At 45.2% G+C, this 24,141-nt stretch overlaps 1 protein-coding gene across 3 annotated transcripts; it reads left to right on the top strand.

Annotated features, from left to right (window-relative positions):
* Window positions 1-931: 931 nt before the first annotated feature.
* Window positions 932-23,812, top strand: LOC308127036 (CD9 antigen-like). 3 transcript variants are annotated; one of them, XM_080491783.1, is made up of 9 exons: window positions 932-1,137; window positions 1,205-1,292; window positions 14,938-15,040; window positions 18,385-18,482; window positions 19,764-19,838; window positions 19,978-20,079; window positions 20,364-20,453; window positions 22,216-22,299; window positions 23,288-23,812. In XM_080491783.1, exons 2-9 carry the CDS (start codon window positions 1,224-1,226, stop codon window positions 23,351-23,353), a joined length of 687 nt encoding a protein of 228 aa, XP_080347909.1. In that variant the 5' UTR covers window positions 932-1,137; window positions 1,205-1,223; the 3' UTR covers window positions 23,354-23,812. The 3 variants fall into 3 exon arrangements, with proteins under 3 accessions (XP_080347909.1, XP_080347908.1, XP_080347910.1); XM_080491782.1 differs by having other exon boundaries at window positions 1,109-1,292; XM_080491784.1 differs by lacking the exons at window positions 932-1,137; window positions 1,205-1,292 and adding an exon at window positions 10,933-11,103.
* The last annotated feature ends 329 nt before the right edge of the window (window positions 23,813-24,141 follow it).

Consider the following 24,141-nt stretch of genomic DNA (forward strand, 5'->3'; position numbering starts at 1 on the left):
CCTTGTGGTCTCCTGCTTCCTTATGGTCTCCTGCTTCCTTATGCTCCTGCTTCCTTGTTGTCTCCTGCTTCCTTATGGTCTCCTGCTTCCTTGTGGTCAACGTCTCAGATAGATTGAGAGACACTGGATATACTAACAAAACAATATACATGTAGCAGTGGAACATGCCACCGTCAGGTTCACCCAGAGAGACGCAGAGTCAGATTGTCCAACGACCATTCTTTGATTAAAGTAAATCCAAAACGTTTGCAAACCAAGTCCACATGTCACCCCGAGTGCCTGGGCGGAGAGGTGAGGCAGCACACCTGATTCCTATCAGGGCTTAATCACCTCTCTGCCACAATACATTAATGTATTAATGTATTCATATGTGTTGATCAAGAGACATATTCATTGTTAATTGAGTTTAGAAGTTTATTTCACATTCCCTTCCTCACACGCATGCACCCACACACAAACAATAAATAGTTAAAACCCTTGTTAAACAACTTTTTTCACAGTATAAATTAATAATTTGAGTATGGAAGGTCATAGTTTAATGTACAATGATTAATGAGTTCTGATTTGACGGTTTTAAAAGAATAATTATACTCATTAACAATTTTTCCTGGATTTATTTTCTTTGGTCAATTTGAATATATTTGTTAAGTGTTCCCAGTTTTTGTCTTTTCACCCATCTGGATCAAACCCCCTTTAAACAGAGACCATCTTTGTTCGGCGTCTTTTCTGGCGCAACCTGTTCGAGGCAATCCGAGCCGAGTGCTTCCGGAAGAATCCGAGCAGAGCCGAAGAGTCCGAGCCGAGTCGAGCCGAAGAGATCGAGCCGAGTGCTTCCGGAAGAGTCCGAGCCGAGTCGAGCCGAAGACTACGAGCCGAGTGTTTCCGGAAGAATCTGCGCAGAGCCGAAGAGTCTTAGCCGAGTCGAGCCGAAGAGTACGAGCTGAGCCGAGCCGAGCCGAGCCGAGCTGAGCGGAAAAGTCCGAGCCGAGTCGAGCCGAAGACTACGAACCGAGTGCTTCCGGAAGAATCCGAGCAGAGCCGAAGAGTCTGAGCTAAGTCGAGCCGAACAGTACAAGCCGAGTGCTTCCGGAAGAGTCCGAGCCGAGCCGAATTTAGCCGAAGTGAGCCGAAGCTGCGGTGAGAAGCGGAGCTGCGCACGGGTGTATTTCTGCGGTAGATTTCACCATTTCTTTACCCCTCACAGGTCCATAAATTCTGCAAGGATGACGGCTCTGAGCAGCTGGGAGTTGTGTGTCAAGTATGCGCTCTTCATCTTTAACTTCGTCTTCTGGGTGAGTGTCAAAACCTTTAAAGAAACTTTCATTTCACTGTAACACGAATTCAAGATGAAGCATCAGTACACAATGATACCGGGATGTTCCACATTTCCTACGACACTAACAAGTCAATGGCACACAAAGAATACAAATGTTGAATTACCGTGTTTTTTCACCCCAGGATAAGTCATTGTACACACTTTTGTGCTTACACATAAGAGACTTAAATAGCACTACACTCTACCCCCCCACCCAAAAATAAATACATACATACATACATACATACATACATACATACATACATACATACATACATACATCATATTTTAACATTTCTAGCTTCAAAAGTCGGCAGTTTCTATAAATGTCACTTTCTGAATGTTCCTGAGCGCCATCCTGCTACTGAGTGGGTATTATTTGTTTTTTAATTTGGTATTATTTGGTTTTTTTTATCTGGTCTTATTTGCACAAAAACTACTCAAAATACATTTTAGTGAAAGTCTCGGACATGTGTTTGAAAACTCCAGTGCTTTGCTCAGGCGCTGTTTTTAATAGTTTATTTGTGATGTTTACAATTGAAAAGCTTCAATCTGATGAAAAGGACAATTTTCCAGCAAATGAGCAAAACACGCCGCAGAATTTAACGATGTATGGATGTGACTGTTATCATACGTTGGAATGAAACAGACACCAAAAGTTATGGTCGCTTGTCTGACAAAGGGTTGTATTTAGATATTAAATAACATGAGCAAGTTTAATGTGCGGTGGGACACATTATCTTTATTGCAACATGTCATTCACTACTCTCATAACATGCTGGTTGAATGAAAAGTATTCTGGCTTTACTTCATAATGAGAATCAGATGAAACGTGATGTTGTTGGGCGTTAATGTCGCCTCACATTGTCTGACGATGGTTCAACAGGGGACTTATAACAAAAACAATCTACTCAGACAACTTTACATTCATTTTTACACTTCATGGTTGTGTCATGTAACTTATGTATTTATTCATCTGCAGTAGTAGATGCATTTATATGTTGTTGTTGTTATTGTTGTTGTCGTCCTCGTCTTCCCCGGGGGCTTTCCAGAAACTCTAAAATGAAACTCAGAGTTTCCAGTTCCAGAACAGCTGATCTGAATTAGTTCAATCAACTCTCAGTATGTGAACCTTGAGTTAAGCGCCTGAACAACCACAATAAAAAACTTCATGAATGGAGCGTCGATACCACCGGTCGCTATGGCGACAGACCCAAAACCCAGTTCTTTCACAGTAAAGTTCAGTTCTTTCACAGTAAAGTACCAGACTAAACTCAGTTCTTTCACAGTAAAGTTCAAGACTAAACTCAGTTCTTTCACGGTAAAGTACCAGACTAAACCCAGTTCTTTCACGGTAAAGTACCAGACTAAACCCAGTTCTTTCACAGTAAAGTACCAGACTAAACCCAGTTCTTTCACAGTAAAGTACCAGACTAAACCCAGTTCTTTCACGGTAAAGTTCAAGACTATACGCAATTCTTTCACATTAAAGTACCAGACTAAACGCAATTCTTTCAGATTCAGATTCAGATTCAGATTCAGACACCATTATTGATCCCACAAGGAGCAATTCATTTGCAGTTTCCCAGTGTGTACTTTTACATACATGCCTACATTCAGTCATCAGTCAATCAATCTGTCAGGAATTAGCAAGCGACATAGGGAAATGTCAGAACAGAAGAAATCAATAAAACCAGATTAGATAAGCACAAGACAGTGAAATGGGAAGAACAGTAATAAAAACAATCAATAAAACAAGGACAATGCCATTCGAAGAAATGTATGGTCATTTAAATTTTAAAATGGGTGTGGTGTGTGTATAAGAGTTTTTTGGCAGAGGGAATGAAGGACTTGGAGTATCTGTTTGTTGTACTTTGACTACCTGACAATGTGTGCCTGAAGGCCTGAGAGAGAATTCCTCAGTTAGAACCTGGTGTCACAGACATTAAAAGAATCTAGCTTCCTCATTAAATGGACTCTTTGTTCTCCCTGTTTGGCAACCAGCTCAGTGTTTATATTGAATTTAAACTGAGTCAAACACAGTTCCTAGATATTTATAGGACTCTACAGTTTCAAACCTTTTGGTTGTGATTGGTGCTTTCTTGTGGCCAGTCATTGTTCTGCCAATGATCAATGATCAGCTCTGTGGTTTTTAGCACATTTAGATCCAGGAAGTTCTTATCGCACCGTTCCACAAAAGCAGGTAAGGCCTGACTGTGTTCAGAGTTCTGGCCTTGAGGAAGACTCAAGAGGACGGTGTCATCAGAGAGCCTGCAGCTGTGATGTTGTGCAGCTGATGATGAAAAGCAGGAGGCAGGACACAACCCTGAGGTGAGCCTGTGTTCCAAAGCCTTCTGCTGGAAGTGTGTCCGTTCACCAACACCAACCTGGACTCTGGTTGGTAAGAAGTCTAAAAGCAACACTGACGCCTGGGCAGGTCGATTCAAATCTGATGCAAGGTCGTCAATTAAAACGTGAGGCTGCATCTTATTAAAAGCCGAAGAGAAGTCAGCGAATGAAATCCAGGTTTGTCCAGGGGCTTCTCGACTTTGTCCAGAACAGAAAGTTTGGCGTCGTCCACAGTCTTGCCACTTTGATAGACAAACTGTAAAGGCTCCAGTTATCCATCTATAATAGGAACCACCATGTCTTTAATAATCCTTTCAAACATTTTCATGACCAGAGATGTAAATGCAATTGGTCTGAAGTTATTTAACTCCTTGGCTTTTTCACGTTTAGGAATTGGTATGATGGTGGATGTTTTCCAAACTGTGGGAAAACATCCACCATCACACCAATTCCTATGATGGTGGATTTCACAGTAAAGTACCAGACTAAACCCAGCTTTTTCACAATAAAGTTCCAACGCTGCAGCAGCGTAGGAGAGAGACAGACTGACAGAATCGACGCATAAATTTGACTGATTTACTCCACTGACTTAACATTTAACTGAAAGGTTAGCAGGGTTATGGTTAACCTTAACCCTGACCGCAGCAGACAGGGAGACAGGGGGGGGTTACTGTCAGGTCTCTGTCTGCCTCTGTGTGTCTCACCTCGTGTTTCCAAGTAACCAATGTCCCACTTGTGTCCACCCCTTCCTCGTGTATTTAAACTCTCCCTCTGTTGTTCTTGTCGGATCGTCTCGTCAACATGTCTCGCCTCTTGTCATCTTGTCGCTCCGCTCGCTGTCCCCCTTGTGTCCCTCGTGTCCCTCGTGTGTCCCTCGTGTCCCTCGTGTTCCCTGGACTTTGTTGCAATAAACCTGTTTTTTACGGAAGTCTGCGTTTGGGTCTCCCCTGCATAAATCAGCTCCTCACATCAACCAGTGGCAGGATCTTTTGATGGAATACTTTTCACTGGAAAAAAGAACAGCAACTGACGGACTTCACAGAAACATGGTCACCTTTTTCTTCAGGCTTTAAATATTAGTTAAAATAATATCTGTCTGTTAGTTGATGCCATATTGCAACAATAATGAATTAATAAAACTAATAATATTGTACGGGGGGGGGGTTTGTACACACGTGGACTAAATTGTTGATGCCCCTCTAGTAATGAAAGAAAAACCCACCATGGTAACTTGAATCTGACAAAAGTAATAATAAATAAAAAATCTATGAAACTTAAGCAATGAAAATCAGACATTGCTTTTGAATTGTGGTTCAAGAGAATTATTTTAAAAAACAAAACAAAATGATGGTTCCCTTAACTTACTATTTTGCTGCACCACCTTTTTGAGCTGCAATCAGAGGATTTCTGTAACTTTCAATGAGACTCCTGCACCTCCCAGCAGGTAGTTTGGCCAAGTGCTCATGAGCAAACTGCTCCAGTGTCTCAGGTTTGAAGGCTGTATTCCCCAGACGGGGGATTTCAGCTCCTTCCACAGACGTTTAATAGGATTTAGATCAGGGGCTCATCGTCCATTGTTTTGCTCTCAGCCATTCTTGGGCATTTCTCACTGTGTGTTGTGGGTCTTTATCCTGTTGAAGACCTCTGAGACCAAACTAACGCTGGGCAGCACTTTTCTCTCTAGTGAACCTTGATAGTCTTGAGAATTCATTGTACCCTGCACAGATTGAAGACTCCCTGTGGCAGAAGCAGCAAAACAGCCCCAGAGCAGAACAGAGCTCGTCCTTGTCTCACAGTAGGGACAGTGTTCTTTTCTTACTATGCTTCATTTATACGTCTGTGAACATAGAGCGGATGTGCCTTGCCAAAAAGTTCCAGTTTTGTCCCGTCTGTCCACAGGACATTCTCCCAGTAGCTTGGTGGCTTGTCAACATGCAGTTTAGCAAATTCCAATCTGGCTTTTTTATGATTTGTTTTCAACAGTGGTGTCCTCCTTAGTCGTCTCCCATGAAGTCCACTTTGGCTCAAACAACGACGGATGATCTGACACTGAGGTAGCTTGACCTTGGGGTTGACCTTCAATGTCTTTGGAGGTTGTTCTGGGATGTTTTGTTACTACTGGTATTATCCGTCGGATATGTAATACTGTTATGATAGGATACATACATACATACATACAGTCGGGCCAGTGGCTTTGAGCTGGTGGAGTTCAGGGGTAAGCCAGGGAGCAGAGTGGTAAATGAGGCTGTGAGGGTTTTAGGGGATCCAGGGTGGAGAGGGAGGAGGAGGAGGAGGAGGAGGAGGAGGAGGAGGAGGAGAGGGCATTGTTGTAGTGGGTCAGCAGGGGAGGATGCCAGTGGAGGACTGGGTAGGACCTGATCAGGGGGACAGGTCTGTGGTGTTCTTCAAGGTCAGTGGGAGTGATGTCAGTGCAGGGAGGTTGACATGTTGAGTTATGCTGAGACGGTCCAGGAGGGAACTCAAGTCGTTTGCAAAGGTATTGGATGGGTTGTCGATGTGGACGTTAAAATCATGAGGAGAATAACCGTGGGGGACATTGCACATATGGATGTTAATAGTGAGGAGAATTCACCGAGCTAAACGGGAGAGGGATTTGGTGGTCTGTAGATGCTGACAAGGATTGTGTGTTTGGGGCCTGGGAGTTTTGCAGCGAAGCATTCCAAAGAGGAGTGATGTGGGACAGTGACCCTGGTGATTTTTAAATTATGTCGGTGAAGGAGAGCGAGGCCGCCCTCCTCCCAGTAGCATGGGGTTTACTAATAAAAGACAAACCTGGCGGCGCAGCCTCACTGAGCTGGGAGAAGTCCTCAGGCAGTTGCCAGGTCTCAGTCAAGCACAGAATGTCCAGGATGTGGTCAACAGGGAAATCATCAACCAACAGAGCCTTGTTACTGACAGATCTGGTATTTAACAGACAAGTTTCAGACCGGTGAGTGGTGTGTATGTGGTTTCGTTTGAGCAGGGGGGACAGGACACTATGACACTGAGGGGAAGGGGGCGGGGCTTAGTGGAGGGGAAGGGGGCGGGGCTTAGTGGACCATGGATGTTTGTGTTGTTGTGTTGTGAGAACTAAAAGTTGCGTTGGATGTATCGGGTCGTTTAAGGATGAAGTGGTGGAATACAAGATGAGGTGGAGGGGCTCTTGAGAAAGTCCAGAGGCGTAACACCTTCGTTGCTGAGTAACGGATTAGAGAAGCGCTCGTGACGGTCCAACACAGCGCCATCCAGAGAAACAGGTTAAAAATCAACATGATGTGAGGCCAGAGCGATGTAATCCAGGTAGATGATCCAGGATGGTGGAGGCAGAGCAGAGGAGCGAGCTGGTTGTAGCTTCACTGGAGGTGAGGAGGTCCGTCAGGCGGGACCGGGGACCAGCAGTAGGTTAGCCGGCCGGCGGGGAGTCAACATCAGCCATCGGTGTGTCGGGGGGCGGCGTCCTCCACGTTGACAGCCATCCGCAGGCGCAGGTAAGCGTCCGAGAGAGCTGGCAGGGTGGAGGTGGTCCGGTCCGGACCGGTGTGCTTGGTGGGGCAGGCCGGAGCAGGCCGTCCAGCCACAGAGCGGAGAGGAGCCCCGGAGTCCCGCACAGGTGAGCCCACCTGAGGAGCTGGCTGCGGCTAACGGGTAGCGAGGCTGGAGCAGCCGGCAGGTGCAGCTGCTGTCTTGGGAGTTTGATGTCCAACCTAGTCCAACAGATGGACTCAAAGTCCAGCATTCAATAAGAACAGCCTTTCATGGAACGATGTAAACAGCATTATAGCAACAGCGGAACACCGCAGAACACTGTAAAACCCTGGAGGAGGCGAAGCAGCAGGTCGCCAGCGTCGCTCACGATGAACCCTCTAGGTTTTTCTTTCATTAACAGACGGGTACCAACAATTCTACCAACATGTGTATACAGTCGTGTGAAAACGTCCTGATTTCTTACTTTTTTGCATGTTTTCTGAACTTGAATGTTTCAGATCAAACAAATGTAAACATCAGTCAAAGATAAGACGAGTAAAGCAAAATGCAGTTTTTAAAAGAAGAGTTTTATTAAGGAGGTCTGCAGGCTCTGCAGTCCTTCGGGTGTCTGGGCGTCGCTTCCTGGTACTTGGGGTGGCGTCGGTCTGCGGGGCTATGTCACGCTTGGACCAGACCTCAGGACTCTTTTGGTAGCGCCCCCTGCAGGGCGACAATCTCTCTGAGCACAGCACCAACATCAAAATGTCTGTTTTATCATGAATGACTTGATTTGAGAAAACAACTTGGACTGTCTTCTACTGACTGAGACACGACTTGGCACTGACGCACCACTTCCTCTTACTGAGAAGAAGAAGCCCCACCTAATTTTAATTTTTTTATTTTCGATCAGGGATGGAAGGAGAGGAGGAGGAACTGCTTCCATCACTAATGACAACTGTTGCTCATCTAAAGTGGCTTTTAAAAGTTTTACCTCTTTTGAGTACCACGCTTTAGTTTTTTGCAGCCCTCCCATCCTCTCTTTAATTATATACAGACCACCCTTCATTCCTGCATTTTTATTCCTGAATTTTCTGAATTTTTATCAATTATTCACACCAAGTATGAACAAACTTTAATCACTGGTGATTTTAATCTAACATAGATAGCCGCTCCTGCAATGTTAGGATTTTAAACAACACGACTCCCAGCAGAGGTCTCACCCTGGACTTGGTCATGTCTTATGGACTGACCATTGATGTGTCCTCTGGTGTTGACCTGGCTGTGTCCCACCACTTTTGTGTGTTTTTTAATGTTACCAATTTTAACCAGCAGGAGGTCAGAACGGTGAGCAAACGCTCCATAACTTCTGATGTAGCTGAACATTTTATAGAAATGTTCCAGAATATCCCTGCTGAGGTTTGACCTGCTCCATGTGACCTTATTGTTCACAATTTGAACAGGAAACTAAAGTCAACTCTAGACCCAATGATCACAAGAAACATAAATAAAGCCAAACCACCAGCACCAGGGAGAAACAAAGAAACCCATCAACACAAAAGAAACTGCAGGATTGCTGAGTAGAGGTGGAGAAAATCAAAACTCACCATCCACTACGTGGTGGTGCCCCTTCTGAAGCAGAGCAGTTTAGACCCCAACGTTCTTAATAACTACCGTCCTGCATCCAACTTAACATTTCTAAGCAAAATACTCAATTAAATGATTTCTTACTTAGAAATAACATTTTAGAGACGCATCAGTCTGGTTTTAGGAAGAACCACAGCACAGCCCTTTTAAAGATTTTAAATGACATCAGGTGCAATCAAGACTCAACAGCTCACAGTCTAGATTTTATTGGCTCTTAGTGCTTCTGACACCATTGATCATGTCATTTTATTAGATAGACTCAGGACTCTGGTAATGTTTTTCAGTGGTTCAGTTCTTATCTCACAGATCGATGCTTCTTTGTAAGTATGGATACACGTTCCTCAGGAACCCATGAAATCAGCTGTGGGGTTCCCCAGGGATCGATTTTAAGCCCAATCCTTTTTAATCTTTACATGCTGCCACTAGGGGACGTCATCAGGAGACATGGCCCGGACAGATCTGGAACCCCGGACAGATCTGGAACCCACACCGTTGAGCCTCGTTGTTCTTGTGGGCATTTCAATGCAGAACGCACACTTCGGAGAGCTCGACGTAGCTGTTATTGGCCTTACATCACACCTGATGTGCACACTTATTGTACCGAGTGCCTTCCCTGTCAAACAGGAGGTTCTCCTATACCTCATGAACGTGGCCCGCTGCAGCCTATTCAAGCAGACAGACCCTTTCAGGAAATTGCTGCTGATATCACGGAGTTACCTGCTACAACAGAGGGCAGTAGGTATGCTTTGGTCATTGCAGACTATTTCACACACTATGCAAATGTGTTCCCAATGAAAGATCAACGTGCCACTACAGTTGCAAAAAAACATTTTTGAGTTCTATACCAGACGGCATGGAGTGCCTGAGTCAATCCACATAGCTCAGGGTTTGATTCACACCTTGTCAAACACCAGTGCCAGTTACTGGGAATAAACAAAACTGGCACCACCACATACCATGCACAGTTGGATGGTATGGTAGAGAGGCTGAACAGGACTCTGAAAGATCAGCTGGGAAACTACGTCACACAAACTGCTGGTGAATGGGATCAGTTTCTTCCACAAGTTGAATTTGCATTTAACCCTAGTGTGCATTCAAGCACAGGGTTTTCCCCGTTCTTCCTCCTACACGGCAGGGAACCTATAGGCCTCTTCATACTCCATAAGAACAAGACGAAAGTTGGGCAGTGCGGGGTCCTGTCGAACAAAATGACGTCATTTCCTTCTTCCAGCTCCTTCTGGCCGAACAAATTAGTTTGGGCTGTGCCAACCGCCCTGGCCGAACTATGTAGGAGCCGCACTGCCGAAACTTCTGCACTGCCGTGTGCTGCGCATGCGTGTTCTAGTTCGCTCATGACTATCGATAATATTGTAATCATATTTAGCTTGTAACAGCGCTACTGTACGAGCGCCGCAGCTCGTTAAAATGTCGGAGTGTAGGCTGACGTGATGCACCTGAACGCATCACGAACAGCTGTCAGCTCCTGGAGTTAAAACTGGACTAACATCGCGCTCGGACAGAAACTTTTTTATAACTGAAAAAGTTCAGAGAAATGTATTTCTGAAAGCTCTGGAGGCCAGAAATAAACTGTGCAGTTGAAAAGTTTAAACGCCGCTTCACAGACTTGTGCGATGCTGTGAGGGGGCGTGGCCTGCTGTGAGGGGGCGTGGCCTGCGAGTTCGGCAGCTTCTTATCGGAGTATGAACAGTCCTGCCGAAAAAGCATTTTTTTTCTGCTGCTGGCTGACGTCACTGCCGAATTTTCTTCTTGTTCTTATGGGTTCAAAAGGGAGGATGCTGGGGCCTTAACTTGTCACTGGATGTTCTATTGAACTGTAGAGCCCAACAGTGACCTCACCTACACCAGGCACACCTGCAGCTTATGCTACTGACTTCACTTCACGCCTGACACACACATTTGCAGATGCGGCACAAAACTCAGCACGTAGTAAGTTACGTCAAAAGTCGCAATATGACAAGAATGTTGTTTTTCACCCTCTTTTTCACCCTATTGCTTGAGGCTTCAGACTGATCCGGCTCACTTTGGAAATTGTTTCCACCTGGAGGCCTTCATGCCCCTCCTCTTTGCTCCTCCCCCGCCCCTCCTCCCCCGCCCCTCCCTCCTCCTCCTCCTCTTTGCCCCTCCCCCGCCTCCTGCCCAGGTGTGGTCCACTGACGTAAAGGCAGGTAACAACCTGTGTGAGTGTTTGTGTGTGAAGAAGCTCTGCTCTGCTGTTTGTGCTCTGGAAGCCGTTTGACCTTCGTCTAAGAGTCATGGGGGCAATGAAGGTCATGAAATACCTGATGTTTGTCTTCAACTTCCTCTTCTGGGTACGTACCGAGAGAATGTGCTTGAGGAAGTGATCCAAACGGTGTCTTCTTGTCTCCGGGAGAGCAGCTCAATGAAAGCAGATCAGCTGGGTGGAGGTGAAGCTCAAACTCCGCAGATTGACTCCTTTTAGTTCAGCTGTCAGTAAACCAGGCCGAGTCGGACGTTCCTCGTCAGTCGAACGGTTTTAACTGAAATATGGTGAAATAGCAGCTGTGTCCCGATCGCTTCTCTTCAATCGGAAAAGACTTCAAAAGCTAAACTTTTTTTCTAACCGGATTTTTAGAAATGTTTGGAAGCATTATCTAAAACCTGTGTATGTAAGGGATAAACAGAATTTATTAGTACTCAATACAAACTACACCCCTACAATTGAGGATGATTGTAACAGGCATAATGATTAAGAGATACGGCTCCACACCAGACCAATTAATCCATGTGTCCAATGTGAGACGATCGCAGTACAGCACGTAAAGACAAATCCTTCATTTATCACAATTACACAGTATAATGTGAAATGCGAGTACTTCCACACGAAACCATTTTAATGATGGGAGTCGAAGAAGAAGAATCTAAAGCACATACCAATGTTCATCATCATCATAATGATCTAAAGCACACAAGATGTGTAGAACATGACCAAGGGACTGTGTAGGTCGACTTCAATTAGAGGAGAAAGTTTAACTCTATGCAGTTTGAGTCTGTAGCTTCAGGTTCAGCAGGAGGAAATGAAGAGGAAGAGCTTCTTCCCGCAGGCGGCAGAGAGAACCGTCCTGTCTCGGTTCCTCCCGCAGGCGGCAGAGAGAACCGTCCTGTCTCGGTTCCTCCCGCAGGCGGCAGAGAGAACGGGCCTGTGTCAGCATTGCGTCATGATGGTCATGTTGGGATCTTTATTGTAAAAGTCAATCTTCTTGGTAAAGTCATATTTAGGTTTATTAAAGTTTGACACGCTCCATTGTCAGTCGCTGCACTAATGAAAGGATCATAACTAATAAGTTTGTCATCTATCAAAGCACCTTTAAGCTAAAAACTACAATAGATATTTAATCTCGGTCCTTTATAATCTGATCCAAACATGAACTTTTGAGTTTCAGTGTCAACGGGCTGATGTGACGTCTCAACATTCAGCGGCTGGAATTAATAATGTTCTATGTTTTTTTTTTCTTGGGGTTGTTTCATGTTTTATCACTTGCATGCGTCAATGTAGTGTGTTAATGTATGTGTGTGTGTGTGTGTATATATATATATATATATATATACATATATATATTAGTGCTGTCAATCGATTAGGGAAAATTAACTAATTAATTGCAATTAATCACATTGTTTTTCTACTGAAGACTGAAGGATATTTATTGAGGGAAAACCACAAAATTAATGTCGAAAACAATTTAATTCAAAGACTATTTTTATAACGTCTTTTTAGCTTTTGGTGAAACTGTTTCCCTGTAAGATCAGCAATATAATAAAAACCTAAATTAATAAACATCAGTCTGGGTGTTGTTAGAGTCCACCACTTTGAGGATTTGAAGATTTCTAGAAAGAAAAGTAAGCAATATTATACTGTAATACACACACACAGTATGCAGTACACACAGTACACAGGAGAGCCAGAGAAAGAGAAGAAATGAATATTTTACCAGTATTTCCTCCAGTTTTAGCAGTTTGGTGGCTCCTGGTCAGCCAACATGGCAACCTGCTGTTTTGCTGCAGAATTACTTCTGTGGTTGTGAAATTTGGCTTTTCAAAGTAAAACTGACGGCTCAATCAGCCGTCAGGGAACTTCTACAGTGAAACTTTCTGTCGTAATATGATTCCACTGGGTGTTGTGCTGCTCTGGAGTCACAGTACTGCACCCAGAGACGCTGCTCATGCTGCTGCTCTGGTAAGAGAGTAAAAAAAAAACACCTGAAAGTAAACAAAACTGTTTGAAGAAATTTAACGAGTTAAACATTTAAAATTAATTGCATTAACACTTTATTTTTGACAGCACTAATATATATATATATATATATATATATATATATATAAGATGTGTGGAGAGACGTCGGAACCTTCCGCTTGTGGAGCCGATGACACTGAGAGCTGCAGCAAACTGCTCCGGTTGGTTAAATGTCTCTCAGCCTGTTGGTCCTCTGAGCTCCAGGACGTTTGGTGTCTGTGGACATGAAGCGTCTCACTGCGCCATCGGTCATCCTCTCATTCACTGTGTGAGTGTCTGTGGAGACGAGGAGCCGCTAAGAATAATGTGATTCTGGTGTTGGTCGGGTTCCTGTGGGCGTGTTCAGTGTTCAGGACGTCGTCACGCAGGTTTATCTCCATTCCTGAATCCTGTTTGACGTCTGCTCAGTACTTCCTGTCGTTTTTAACCTCAGAAGTTGCTCCATTGGTGGTGGTGGTTTTCACAGTCCTGCTTTTTTCCTTTATGTTTGACTGTTGATGTGAAGGGAAACGAGTTGTTGGGTGGAATGATTGACAAGTTAAACTGGGGAAAAAAAGTGTGAAAATATAAAAAATTGCTGTTTAAAATAAGGGATTCCCTCCATAATAAATGATTTTATCACAGTTTCCATGTCTGGCCTGCTGAGACGACATGTGGCCAAACACAGGCAACTATCAAATAATCCACTTTTCATCTGAACAAAGAGCAATAAGAATAATCAGAAGAAAACATAGATTATCCCTTCAGTTTTAATAAAGATTTCATAACTTACTGAATTGTGCAAGCGCCTCAGATAAAATGATCAGTCAGCGACAAGATTTTAAAACGCTACAGATATTTTCAACATGCAGACTTCAGAACAAAGTAAAGAAGGATGCATTTGTGCAAAAGGAGACGGACTGAAGAATCTGAACAGATGAAAATCAATCAATTCATTAAAATACAAAATATTAACATGAAAAGAACAAATCTCTTCATGAAAGTGATTTGATGTGAATAACTATGAGGAATTAATCAATAACTGCTGATCGGGAAATCCATGTGGTCTCCTCTGTGTCTGGACCAGCTGGCGGTGGAGTATTGGATATGGTCCCCCAGGAAAATGGACCCTGGGGCCTATATTCTATGGGGGTCCATTTATAATGTTACACCGGTTCCCCTGATGCACTTTCATTGTCTGAGATTCACTGGTTCTGTTCCATGTTCCTCACAGTGCAACACCACCATTACTCCACCCACACCTCTGTTACTCTACCAACACCAATTTTACTCCACCCATGAAAATGTTACTCCACCCTCGCCAACGTTACTCAATCAACAGTTACTCCAACTCAAACCACCGTTACGCCACCAACGTTACACCCACCCACACCATTACTCTACTAAAGTTGCTCCACCCACATCTACGTTGCACCCACCCAGAACCGTTAATCTACCAATGTTACTCCACCAACACACGCCACCGTTACTCCACCAACGGCAATTTTACTCCGTTACTCCGCCAACACCGTTACTCCACCAAGACCGTTACTCCGCCAACACATCGTTCCATCCACCCACATCGTTACTCTACCAATGTTACTCCACCCACATCGTTACTCCACCAACGCACACCAACCTTACTCCACCAACACCACACTCTGAAACTACTCCCGACAACGTCACAGTCAAACTCCAGTATTTCCTTCTGCGGTACATCAGGAATCACTAGTCAGGACGATGGTGTCCAATGTCTTCAAGCTTTGTTCAGTAAAGTTGATCAACACAACTAAAGTGGAAAACCTTGATGTCGGTCTTGAGGATTTGAACCTGCAGCTGCTGGTTGTTGGATGAGGCGACTTTGCTCTAATGAAAGTGTGTGTGAGGTGTGTAGCAACTCTCTTCCTCCTCCCAGCTGGCAGGTACTGCAGTACTGGCCGTGGGACTGTGGCTGCGCTTCGACTCCCGGACTGCTGGACTGTTCGAAGGAGAGGACTCGCCCTCCGTCTTCTTCACCGGTGAGACGACCGTCATTCCAAGTTCAACTGTTGCCTCAGTGTGCAGCAGTTTTAAATCAGAATGTGATGATTGTATTTTGGTGTGGGGGAACAATAAAGGAGGTTCTCGATCTGAACAGGTTCTCTGGACTGTAGCTGCAGAACGGTGAACCAGGTCATTCTCTCTGGACTGTAGCTGCAGTACGGTGAACCAGGTCATTCTCTCTGGACTGTCGCTGCAGAACGGTGAACCAGGTCATTCTCTCTGGACTGTAGCTGCAGCACGGTGAACCAGGTCATTCTCTCTGGACTGTAGCTGCAGCACGGTGAACCAGGTCATTCTCTCTGGACTGTAGCTGCAGCACAGTGAACCAGGTCATTCTCTCTGGACTGTAGCTGCAGGACGGTGAACCAGGTCATTCTCTCTGGACTGTAGCTGCAGTACGGTGAACCAGGTCATTCTCTCTGGACTGTAGCTGCAGCACAGTGAACCAGGTCATTCTCTCTGGACTGTAGCTGCAGCACGGTGAACCAGGTCATTCTCTCTGGACTGTAGCTGCAGTACGGTGAACCAGGTCATTCTCTCTGGACTGTAGCTGCAGCACGGTGAACCAGGTCATTCTCTCTGGACTGTAGCTGCAGTACGGTGAACCAGGTCATTCTCTCTGGACTGTAGCTGCAGCACGGTGAACCAGGTCATTCTCTCTGGACTGTAGCTGCAGTACGGTGAACCAGGTCATTCTCTCTGGACTGTAGCTGCAGCACGGTGAACCAGGTCATTCTCTCTGGACTGTAGCTGCAGTACGGTGAACCAGGTCATTCTCTCTGGACTGTAGCTGCAGGACGGTGAACCAGGTCATTCTCTCTGGACTGTAGCTGCAGCACGGTGAACCAGGTCAGGCTCGCTGAGGGCAGCTGAGGTCAGACTCGGCCTACAGCGAGGCAGCCTGGCCCGGCCCGGCTTGTCTCAGTGTCTCCATACATAGATCTCATTCTTCACCGATGGACAGGGTTGCCTTTGTTCCCACGCTGTTGCATTCTGGGAGGAACTGTCACACACTCGTTGCCTCGCTCTTTGTGTTTCGGCTCCGAGCTGATAAGTGAAGTGATCCACCAGGCGACGGAGGGCCGGCCTGAAATGACAAACATCTTAATTATGGCGTTGGAAAAAAGACTCCGTAGGAGGAATATTTGTGTGTGTGCTCGTGACTTTGTTCCTGCACTATTGTAGTCCTCATGTTCATGTTTTTGATATGAATCATCAGTTTGAAAGAAATGAAGAGACAATCAAAGCATCAGAGCCTCACTGACGACTTGAACAGCTGGTAGGATCTAACATGCACACTCCTCCTAATAAGCCGAGACGGTTTGAAACCTAAAAACTAACAGGCAGCAAAGAAAAGGCTTTGCTTGATGGAAGCGTGATGTTTGTCTTCTACACAAAACAATCTGACGTTTCCCACTCGGCTCAGTAGAACCAAAAAGTTAAGACTAAAATCAGAACAATGTGGAGAATAAAATCCACGTCAAGACTAAAGGCAACATTTGAACTTTCTTCAACGTAGAATAGAAAATACTTGATTATAGGGATGATCCGATCGGTAGATGTCGGATCGGGGCCGATATTAGTGATTTGTGAGTGATCGGGGATCGGCAAATCCAGCTGATCACCCCACCGATCTAAAAAAAAAACGCGGTCCACAACAATCAGGGACTAGAAGCTCGGGTGGAGCTGCAGAAGCTAGAAGCAGGTGGAGCGGGGCCATAGACCTATAAAACTAGAGTTATATATAATGGTTTATGTGCAGAAGTCTATGTGGTCTGTCTTCTTCTGTGTTTTTGTTGTTTGGTGAGTCACAGCGCCCCTAAAGGCCTGGCATGTGTACTACATGCCCTGAAGCCTCGTGTTGAGCCGTGTTCATAGTGAGGTGTGGACGGTTTGTTGGGAGAAGGCCAGGGAGGAAACAGATTGTTTTTTCATTGTGTGGATGTTCCTCAGTTTACAACAACAACTAAAGAGAAGAATTCTGATTCAATAAGTGAGTTTTACAATAATTTCTAGGTAAACAAAGCTTCTGCCAATAATGTTTTTAGCTTCAGACATCTTAGTTACTCCAAAAATACACTATTGGGTATATTTGCAATATCAATGTGAGTATCGGATCAGGAAAGTATCGGTATCGGCCGATACTCAATTCTGAAAAATCGGATCGGTATCGGGGGCAAAAAAGTGTGATTGGGACGTCCCTACTTGATTAATATGAGGAAATGTCTTTGCAGCCTTGCTCCACACAATAGAATACATATCAAATAAAACTGTAGTAAATATTAATATATACAAGTCTTAACGGTGATTAACATGAGCATCAAAGAATGGAAAATGTAGTCAAACCCTGAAAGTCGGATATAAAATTTATAGCACGGAATTCCAGTTGTAGACGAGATTCAGCAGCGTGTCCCGTTTCTACCATTGAGAAATCCTGAAGAACTGACGGATGTTAAAGGTTATTGTGGGAAACGTGGTCAAACTAAAAGAAAAAGCTAATCTCAAGAGATTAATCAGGATACACCTTGTTCCTAAAATCACAAACCACCAATGTAGGAAATTTGATCTTAAGTCATTGCAACAGAAGCGTCTCCATCGAGTGAGTACACAGTGAGTACACGCTGTGTACACAGAAATATATGTTTAAGAGAAAAGGTTTCTGGTTACATTTTGAGTTTCCAAGTGAAGAGTTCAGTCGCTCCATTCAGAACAAAGACAAAAATAACTCTGCTACTTACTCAGAAATCTCAATGGAAACTGAATTTTCTAATATTCCTAAAATCCATCAATAAGAACAGCTTTTTGTCCGTGTTTTAAAGTTTGCTTCAGGACTGCTGCAGTACGAAGAGACGGCAAAGTCTCCAGCCACATTCTGATGTTTACAATTGTAGTTCAGAGTGTGGAAGCAGGAGAGTCTGTGTGAGACCTGCTTCATTGGCACGTTGAATCAAAGACGTGATGCAAATGTGAATTTCCATGACGACCCAGAAGGATCGAGCGGCCAGGATATGCAGTGGATCTATTGTTTGGAGCGATTCTGAGGGGAGCTCGAGGAGCTGCGTCCAACCTCCGGGAGAATGAAGGACACCAGCAGGGTAGAACCATGAGACCAGGAGGAGGAACCCCGTCGTCAGGGTCCAAACAAGCAAAGTTGCTATGAACGTTCGACTGCATCAAGCCTCGTATCCTGATACGGGACGGCGGGAGGCGGACACGTCAAAAGACGGCCCAGAGGAGCCGCATGAAGCCGGTCCCAGACCAGTTCAGGATTGGTGTCCTGGTAAAACGTCCAGATTGTGACGAGTCGTGCTTGTTGCAGGTGTGTACATCCTGATCGCAGCGGGGGCTCTGATGATGGTGGTGGGATTCCTGGGTTGCTGCGGCGCCATCAAAGAATCGCCGTGCATGCTGGCACTGGTGAGTCATCACAGATTCAGCTTCACCAAACCCAGAAACCTGCAGCTTCCATTGTTTTCAGTTTGAGATGTTGCTGCACAGCAGGAAACCTTGACTCCCGTCTTCCTGTGACACATGTCAGGTGTGATGAAGCTTCATTGAAAAACTGTTTGCTCAGCTGGACGCAAATAAATCCAAAAATCAGTTCTAGTCATATATACATTCATTCTTTTGTATGAATTCACTGGTTAAAAACTCTTAAAGGAGACTTGTTCTGCTCTGAACTTCAATATTCACCAATGAAGGATGAAATAGTTTGGACTTTCTTCTGTGTAACAGTCATTCCTAAGCAGAGTCGACACAAATGCTGTTGGAGCTTGTAATGGAGATTTATTCAGGGAAAACCACGGAATTAATGTCGACTACAGAGACTGTATTTAAAGGCAAAGACTATTTTTATAATGTCCTTTTAGCTTTTGCTGAAACGGTTCCTCTCTCTGATCAGCAAAATAACAAAACCCAGACTGATGTCAGACGTTTATTAATCAATTAATTTTTTTTATTGGAGTGCAGCTTCACCACTTTGAGGATTTGAATATTTCTAGAAACAAAGTTGTAAAATTATTAAAGGAACAACATGGCAATAATGTACGGTAACACACACACACACACAGTACACACAGTACACAGGAGAGCCAGCAAAAGAGGAGAAATTAATATTTTACCAGTATTTCCTCCAGCTTTAGCAGTTTGGAGGCTCCTGGTCAGCCAACATGGCAACCTGCTGTTTTGCTGCAGAATTACTTCTGTGGTTGTTAAATTCAGCTTTTCAAAGTAAAACTAATGACTTTTACTTTCTCCATCAGCCGCCAGGGAACTTTTTAAAGTGAAACTTTCTGCCTTATTATTCCACTCATGTTATGCTGCTCTGGAGTCGCAGTGCTGCATCCAGAGTACATGCTGCCGCTCCGGTAAGGGAGTAAAAAACAAAACTACTTTAATTCCGTTTAAAAAATTCTTTTAGCAAATTAAACGTTACAAATCAATTGAATTAACGTGTTATTTTTGACGGCACTAATATAAAGACACCTAATCATGATACTAGCATGTTTCCCGGTTGCCAGATTCTCCTTCGTTGTTTCGGGACTAAAATGTAGATTTATGAAGATTTGTATGTCCTTGTGATCCAGTTCTATTCAAGGACTTGAGTGTACTGAACTGGACATGATATCCTGGAGACCATCGGAGGATTACTCAGTAATGGAGTACTATTAACACATGGTCTTATATTTCCTGGTGCAGTTCTTCTTCTTCTTGCTCCTCATCTTCGCTGTGGAAGTGGCTGCTGGAATCTGGGGGCTCTCCAACAAGGACCGGGTAAACACACACACACACACACACACACACACACACACACACACACACACACACACACACACACACACACACACACACACACACACACACACACACACACACACACACACACTGTATGACGCTCCTCTGTGGCCTGCAGGTGGTGGAGGACATCACTGAGTTTTACAAGCAGACCTACGCCAACTACAAGGACACCCGACAGGAGGCGCTGAAGGAGACGCTGCGACTCATCCACTTCGGGGTGAGAATTCCCCCCTCCGCTCCTCCACCCTCCAGCCCTATACCCCTCCACACCTTCAGCCCTCTTGACCTCTACACCTCCACTCCTCTACCCCTCTACACCTCCACTCCTCTACCCCTCTACACCTCCACTCCTCTGCCCCTCTACACCTCCACCCAGCCCTCTACATCTCCACTCCTCTACCCCTCTACTCCTCTACTCCTCCAGCCCTCCACACCCCCACCCAGTCCTCCACCTCTCAGTGTTGAGTTTCCATCAGTTCACTGCTGCCTGTTGTCTTACAGTTGGACTGCTGTGGTCCTACGGGGACGGTGATTGACGCCGCCAGAGATATCTGCCCCAAGAAGGAAGGTTTGGAGGTTCTGATCACCACGGTGAGCTCAGAGAACCATCAGTTTAGTAGTTGATTCAGGAGCATAACTTACCTTCAATTTCATAATTGCAGTGTAATTATTAACTAGTGCTAGACTAGTCGCAATCACAGTAGGCAAGATAAGGTAGGGTAGGACTAACCTGACTCACCACGGTTTTAAACCAGCTCACATTTCCCGGTAACCCGCGGTTCCTCCTCGCTGTTTGTGCCGGTTCAGGTTTTCCTGCGTCTCCACTCACAAAAGTTGTGGATAGTATGGAAAAAATAAACGGAACCATGGGTTACATTTTCCGCTACCCCTCCGTTGAGGTACCCAGCACTGAGGAAGGGTCTCAGGAGGAGGAGCTACAACGCAGCCGTCTGCTGATTGGTCAGTGACCAGCGTCACTCTGGACTTGTCCTCAATATTTAAATATTTCATCGGCTGTAACCCTCCTGGTATTGTTTACATATGCCCCTTTGCTCTTTGGTTGTTTAATGAACTGGTTTATTGAAATGTGGTGCTCCACTGCCCCCTGGTGTTCAGACGAAGTGCAGACGCTCCTCTCAGTGACAGGAGGCGGAGCTTCAGCAGGAGCTGGAGAACGTTTTCACTCTGTCACAGAGAACGAGGTTCAGAGCTTTACTCTGACGGCCGCGGAGCTGCAGCCGGTTGCTTCCATGTTCTTCACCTGGCACGTCCCCACATCGTTCACAGCCCCGCCCACATTTTAACCGTACTGTCTGAGGTGGGACGGCGCCACAGAGTTGGTCTGGGTGCTCTTTGCTGTACTGTACCCTCCCGCCCTGCTCCGACACGGACTGCAGTGGAACAGCGTCTTTAGTGGCTGAACAGTCAACGCTTGGTGAAAAAACCCCAGCAGCCAGCTCACTCTAATGTCTACCCAGACTGGACATTATTTTGACGGGACAGGAAGCCATGGGATCCTCTCTGAGGTCTTTAGGGAAACAATCAGCCTGCAGATTTTGAACTCAACTTCTATCAGACCTCAGTGTGAACCTGATCGGACCGACGGGTTCGGGCCCCAGAGCCCAGATGATGTTGACAGAAGTAAATCTGGACGCCACGCCGGTCAGAGCCAGGGTTGCCAGATATGACTCCCTGTTTCAGCCTAAACAACTAAAACCCAGACACCTCAATAAAAAACCCAGATCTCAGCCTGTGTAGAAATCATGTTGAAACTCTAAAAATATTATGTGTGATAAGATTATCACTATTATGTGATTAAGAACACATCATAAACACTCAAATGCAGGAAATACACAAAGTCAGAAGGTGAGAGTTTGGCTCCCCAATTGGGGGATACCCTCCATATCGGGCAACACAGGTCAGCGTGTAGATTGTTTTTCAACTGGTTGTTAAATACGAGCAACAGAATCTAGACATGAGGAAAGAAAGAGAATGAGGGGGAAAAAGAGATCACAGCTTTTATTGTGGCGGAGCCACTTCCTCTTATCAGTGATGTCAGTGACGAGGCAGTTGATGTAGAAACACATCGAACTGGTTCCACATGATGGAGGTCTGGTGGGAAACATCAGAACTGGAGCTTGAACATGGAACCAGGCTGGTCTGGGTCAGTGTGAGCAGAACCAGGCTGGTCTGGGTCAGTGTGAGCAGAACCTCAGAACCAGGTTGTCTGGGTAACCTGAGAACCAGGTCTCAGTTCCCTGCAGTGTGAACCAGGTTCTGATGACTGTGATTCAGTCGCTGGTGGTTCTGTCCACACTCCAACATTTCCTAATGGAAGCCTAATTCTCCTCAGAGCTGCCCTGCAGCCATCGACCAGATGTTCAACAACAAGCTGCACATCATTGGTGGAGTCGGCATCGGCATCGGCGTCATCATGGTGAGTCTGCAGCCGCATGACCACAAGCCTAATGTTCCAAATGGTTTTTTAGTGTCGTGACTCCATATTGAACAAAACTGAAGCTTTTCTTCACCAGATATTTCTGCCACTTTAAATCTCTCGCAGCACACTTCAGTCTCACGGGCCCCGGGATGCTCGCTATACTCAGACACACTGACTTCCTGTAGAAAATCGCCAACATTTAAATCTCTGAACTCTTCGCCACTGTTCACCCAGTTGAACTGAGCTGAGAATTTCTCTTAGAAGTTTAAAGACCTCCGAAAGAAATGAGGAAGTCACTGAATATTTCTTCATGAATATAAAGCAAAATGTCAAATGAAATAGTACAACTGCATCAGTGTGCTTCTGATCTAATGGACGTTTAGAACAAAGAAATATTTCAGTTGAAGTGTTAAACAGTGAGACTACTGTGAACGTTCTACTTTAATATATCTACATGTCCAGCTCTATTTGAACTTTCTACATGCATCTATAAGAAATGAATGTTTGTGTTCTAACGAGCTGCAGAATGAGGCCTCATTGGAAAGCTCAGATGTTATTAACAAAACATCTGAGCATAAAACGTCAAAGCAGCCAGACTCCAGACCCGTCCGTCTCCCAGACTCCAGACTCGTCCATGTTCGATGTCAAAATGTAAATAATTAGGGGACATCTGCGTTTCCTGTTTTACTCTGAACAATGAGAGCAGAAGAACTTTGCTGCTCATCGTTGGTCTTTAGTCTTTAAAGACCTGAGACTAGAAACAAGAGACTAATCTTTGGTCTGGTGATATTGGTCGGTGCATCTATGTGTTGGATATCGATCGGTTCAGTCGGGGAGGGGGGACATTGATCGGTTCAGTCGGGGGGGGGGGGGGGGGGGGGGGGGACATTGATCGGTTCAGTCGGGGAGGGGGACATTGATCGGTTCAGTCGGGGAGGGTCGACATCGATCGGAGCGTTCCTAACTCGCCGCTCTCTGTTCACAGATCTTCGGGATGATCTTCAGCATGATGCTGTGCTGTGCCATCAAGAAGTCCAGGGACTTTGTGTAAAGCTGCAGTTTGGAGGTTCAGCGCTCCGCGCCGCTCGGCGCCGCTCGGCTCCATACTGGATGGCCTGGTTGGTTTGTGAGAGTGTGGAGTCGTCTGAGCGGTTCAGCCTTCTAACATCTCGTCTGCGTGACCTGCTTACACTTTATAGTCCCGCCCAAAGGAAACTCAACACACAAGCTTTTTTCTTAGTTTGTTACCAAGCATCATGATTTTCAATCCTTCTGTGCACAAAGCTACGAAACGGACGTTTACAGTTCTGCTGCCCTCTAGTGGACACTCCAGTTTATTCACGCTTGTAACATCAGTTTACCTAAGAATTCTGAGAGCTAACTGAATGTTAATTATGTTTTTATTTTGAGGCTTTTCTTGTTTTAAATTCGGATATATGGAGTTTTAAGCAACTATTTTGATGAATGCAGTGAAAATATCTTTAAGGTGCCAAATAAACTAATAAAATGATTGGTGGCAGTTGTCATGGTGAATTGGTGGACGGCAGTGAGCAAACATGCTGACGACCATTCTGCTCAGTACTCTCAACGGTTTTGCTCTACTTTTCTAGCGCATCACTCTGACTCTCTGAAACCACTTTATTCAACTTGACATCATTACCACTGTGAGATTTAAGACTGCAAAGGCCAGTGGAGGTGAGAGAAGAGGACTTGGGAGTTTGCAGGTTCGAATCTCACAGCTGTCCCTGAGCATGACCTTTGACCCCCATCAGCTCCTCGAAGCGCCGTAATGTGGCCGCTCAACGCATACTAGCAACGGGGAACGGGATTAAGTCTGAT

The sequence above is a fragment of the Lipophrys pholis genome, assembly GCF_963383615.2.
Source record: "Lipophrys pholis genome assembly, chromosome: 22".
NCBI classification, from domain to species: domain Eukaryota; kingdom Metazoa; phylum Chordata; class Actinopteri; order Blenniiformes; family Blenniidae; genus Lipophrys; species Lipophrys pholis.

Coding starts and splice junctions, on each gene's coding strand:
- LOC308127036 (XM_080491783.1), top strand. CDS start 1,224: ATGACGGCTCTGAGCAGCTGGGAGTTGTGTGTCAAGTATGCGCTCTTC. Junction 1,293..14,937: donor TCTTTAACTTCGTCTTCTGG/GTGAGTGTCAAA, acceptor TCCTCCTCCCAG/CTGGCAGGTACTGCAGTACT. Junction 22,300..23,287: donor TCGGCATCGGCGTCATCATG/GTGAGTCTGCAG, acceptor CTCTGTTCACAG/ATCTTCGGGATGATCTTCAG.